Source organism: Zonotrichia leucophrys, unplaced genomic scaffold (genome assembly GCF_028769735.1).
Source record: "Zonotrichia leucophrys gambelii isolate GWCS_2022_RI unplaced genomic scaffold, RI_Zleu_2.0 Scaffold_913_19498, whole genome shotgun sequence".
Classification (NCBI taxonomy): domain Eukaryota; kingdom Metazoa; phylum Chordata; class Aves; order Passeriformes; family Passerellidae; genus Zonotrichia; species Zonotrichia leucophrys.
This window is the reverse complement of record NW_026993118.1, coordinates 1-3,315: the sequence shown is the minus strand read 5'-3', so window position 1 is coordinate 3,315 and position 3,315 is coordinate 1. Positions and strand designations below refer to the sequence as shown.

General features: G+C 52.5%; 1 protein-coding gene across 1 annotated transcript; it reads right to left on the bottom strand.

Annotated features, from left to right (window-relative positions):
* Window positions 1-287: 287 nt before the first annotated feature.
* LOC135442050 (olfactory receptor 14C36-like) lies at window positions 288-1,220 on the bottom strand. Its single transcript, XM_064701600.1, has one exon. It carries the CDS (start codon window positions 1,218-1,220, stop codon window positions 288-290), a length of 933 nt encoding a protein of 310 aa, XP_064557670.1.
* Window positions 1,221-3,315: the final 2,095 nt, after the last annotated feature.

The following is a 3,315-nucleotide window of genomic DNA, read 5'->3' as shown; positions in this document are numbered from 1 at the left end:
GCTGCTGCAGCTCCAGAGAAGGCAACAAAAGGCATCTCTGCAGGAAACTCTGCTGGGAGCTCCTTTAGTTCCCTTAAAGCCACCAAGAGCACACCCTGTCATTGGCACAGTCTTTAGTCACAGGGAGGGTGGAAATAAACAAAATGAGAAATGGCACAAACAATGATGTTTATTTATGGACAATACTTAAAAAGTAAAACAAAGAAAAAACAACCTCAAAATGAAACCAAGAAGTACTATAAAAGATAACTTGTATTACAAATGGCTGGCAGAAATTGGCCAGCAGTTTAATGTTCCTGAAACCATCCAGTCATCAGTCTCCACACTGCAGCCTTGAGCTCCTGGTTCCTCAGGCTGTAGATGAGGGGGTTCAGGGCTGGAGGCACCACCGAGTACAGAACTGACAGGGCCAGATCCAGGGATGGGGAGGAGATGGAGGGAGGCTTCAGGTGAGCAAATGTTGCAGTGCTGAGGAATAGGGAGAGCACAGCCAGGTGAGGGAGGCAGGTGGAAAAGGCTTTGTGCCGTCCCTGCTCAGAGGGGATCCTCAGCACAGCCATGACGATCTGCACATAGGAGAAAACAATGAACACAAAAAAAACAAATGATAAAGAGATGGAAAATACAAGGAGCCCAAATTCCCTGAGATAAGACTTGGAGCAGGAGAGCTTGAGGATCTGTGGGATTTCACAGAAGAACTGGCCCAGGGCATTGCCATGGCACAGAGGCAGGGAAAATGTATTGGCTGTGTGCAGCAGTGAATAGAGCAAGGCACTGGCCCAGGCAGCTGCTGCCATGTGGGCACAAGCTCTGCTGCCCAGGAGGGTCCCATAGTGCAGGGGTTTGCAGATGGACACGTAGCGGTCATAGCACATGATGGTGAGAAAAGAAAACTCTGCTGCAATGAAAAATACAGTCAGAAAGACCTGTGCAACACATCCTGTGTAGGAGATGGTCCTGGTGTCCCAGAGGGAATTGTGCATGGCTTTGGGGACAGTGGTGCAGATGGATCCCAGGTCAGTGAGGGCCAGGTTGAGCAGGAAGAAGAACATGGGCGTGTGCAGGTGGTGGCCGCAGGCTACGGTGCTGATGATGAGGCCGTTGCCCAGGAGGGCAGCCAGGGAGATGCCCAGCAAGAGGCAGAAGTGCAGGAGCTGCAGCTGTCGCGTGTCTGCCAGTGCCAGCAGGAGGAAGTGCCTGATGGAGCTGCTGTTGGACATTTGCTGGGGCTGCACATGGGGATCTATTCATGGAGAAAGGACAGTGACAAGTCAGGAGCGGCTGCTGTGGGCCAAACCTGAGCCATTTCCTGCAGATTGTCCTGCTGGGACTCACACAGTCTTGTTGCTGCTCTGGGAAAACCTTCACCCAGGTCCCTGCCTGAGTTCCAGTTGTGCTGGCTGAGTGTGCCAGGAGCAGCCAGGCCTGTGTGTGCGGGCTCTCTTGTAGCCATCCCTGCCCTGCTGCTCTGACTTTGTGGCCATGGGGCAGGGGGTCAAGGCTGGATTTTCAGGATTTGTCAAGGGAATCACTCTAAATGCAGAAACGCTTGGTAGCATCTGCACTCCTAGTTCTATAAGACATGGATTGCAGGAGTTGATTTTAGGAATTGCTTTCCTACTCACACATCATTCCTGGCTCTCTAAGGTCAGAAATCCCCAGCATTCCTGCTGCACTCAGAGTTTGCCACTGCGAGACGAAAGGCAAAGGATTCCCAGTGGCTGAGGGAAGGTGAGGGGCTGGATGGGCTTCTTCCCAGCTGCCCTGGCTTTGCCCCTTTGGCTGCAATCAGAGCACAATCACACTCCTGGTCACCCTGGGATAAACCAGACCCTGCCCAGAGAAGAGGGATCCCTGAATGTCTCACCCTCTCTAAAGGTCTCTGGGCAAGGTCTCAGCACCCCCTCGTGCCAAGGACACTCACGGCTCCCTGGGCAAACCCAACAGCATTTCCTCAGCTCTGGCAGCTCTACCCTTCCCTGTGGGACATTCAGGGAACTCCCAGAAGCTCTGGCACAGATTTGCACCCAGGAGGGCAGCTCAGAGCTGGTAAGGGCACAGCAAGGAGATCCCTGGCTCTGCCCATGATGGGATCTCAGGGAGGGGGCTCAGCTCATTCCCCTTTCCCATGGACTGCTTTTCCCACAGCCCCACAGGTGCCAGCAAAGCTTGGACACCCCATTCTCATGGACAGCCCTGCCTGGCAGGAATGCCAAGGGCAGAGCCTGACTCAGCTGCTGCAAATGCCAGAGCCTCCCTGAGAGCAGCAGAAAACAGTGACAATATCAGGGCAGGGCAGAACCGAGAGAAGATGTTGTGGTGCTGTGCCTGAGAGGGCAGGGCAGAGACAGCCGGGCACTCAGGACAGTGTTCCTGTGCCCAGCTGTGCCTGGCACCTCCCACACACCAACAGTGCCCTCATCCTGCCCCCAGCACTGCTCTCTTCAGCCCCCTCTCCTTCCCTGAGCATCTCCCTGGGCCTGGACATTCCCTCCTGAGAGGAGCCTTGTCTCTGCCAGCGCTCACAGAGCCCATCCCAGCCTGTGTGCCCTGGCCGGGGCCCTACAGAAACCTGCCTGTGTGCAGGGCCCTGGCTGGGGCAGGCTCTGTGTGCAGCTGGGCAAGGGCAGCTCAGGAGAGCCCTGCTGGGCCCTGAAGAGGTGATGCTGCTGCTGCCCAGGGCTGAGGAGTGGCTGAGGGCCCTTTGGGAGGCTCCCAGCAGAGAGACTGACCACCCAGAGTTGCAGTTCTGGAGTCCCTGTAAATGTTCAAACATTCCTTTGATGATCCTGTGTGTCCCTTTCAACTCAGAATGTTCTGTGATTCTGGGATTACAATTCCTGTTCTGCTTCTCTCATCCCTCTGCTGTCTGTAACCCAAAGAGGAAAAAAAAACCAAAAAACCCTTGCAACAGTGTTAGAACAGTAAAGTAAAAACCAGACATGTACTGGAAGCTTCCAGGTGTCCCAATGGGGATGGGGCACACCTGGGCCCTGATTTCAACAATTTATTAAAAGGTTGATTAATTAGGATATTTAACAGGAACATCCAAAAGGAGATTCAGTTTCCCTAGTTACACACCCCTGGGTCAACCCATTGGAGTAGGTCCAAAGGCTTCTTTGCCTTCACTTTTTGTAATGACTGCTCATATTCTGCTCATTCTCAAAACCCAAAATGTTCCTATATATCCAGTTCCTAGAAGGCTATATATATTTCAGGACTATATAAAAGAATAGGACTATACAGCATTTTAGGAATATATTTAGACAGTCAGATTGTTAAGAGAAAGGTAAGGAAATATACTAGATTTAATTC

Bases quoted from the DNA above. Each gene is read 5' to 3' on its own strand.
- LOC135442050 (XM_064701600.1), bottom strand. From the start codon at position 1,220: ATGTCCAACAGCAGCTCCATCAGGCACTTCCTCCTGCTGGCACTGGCA.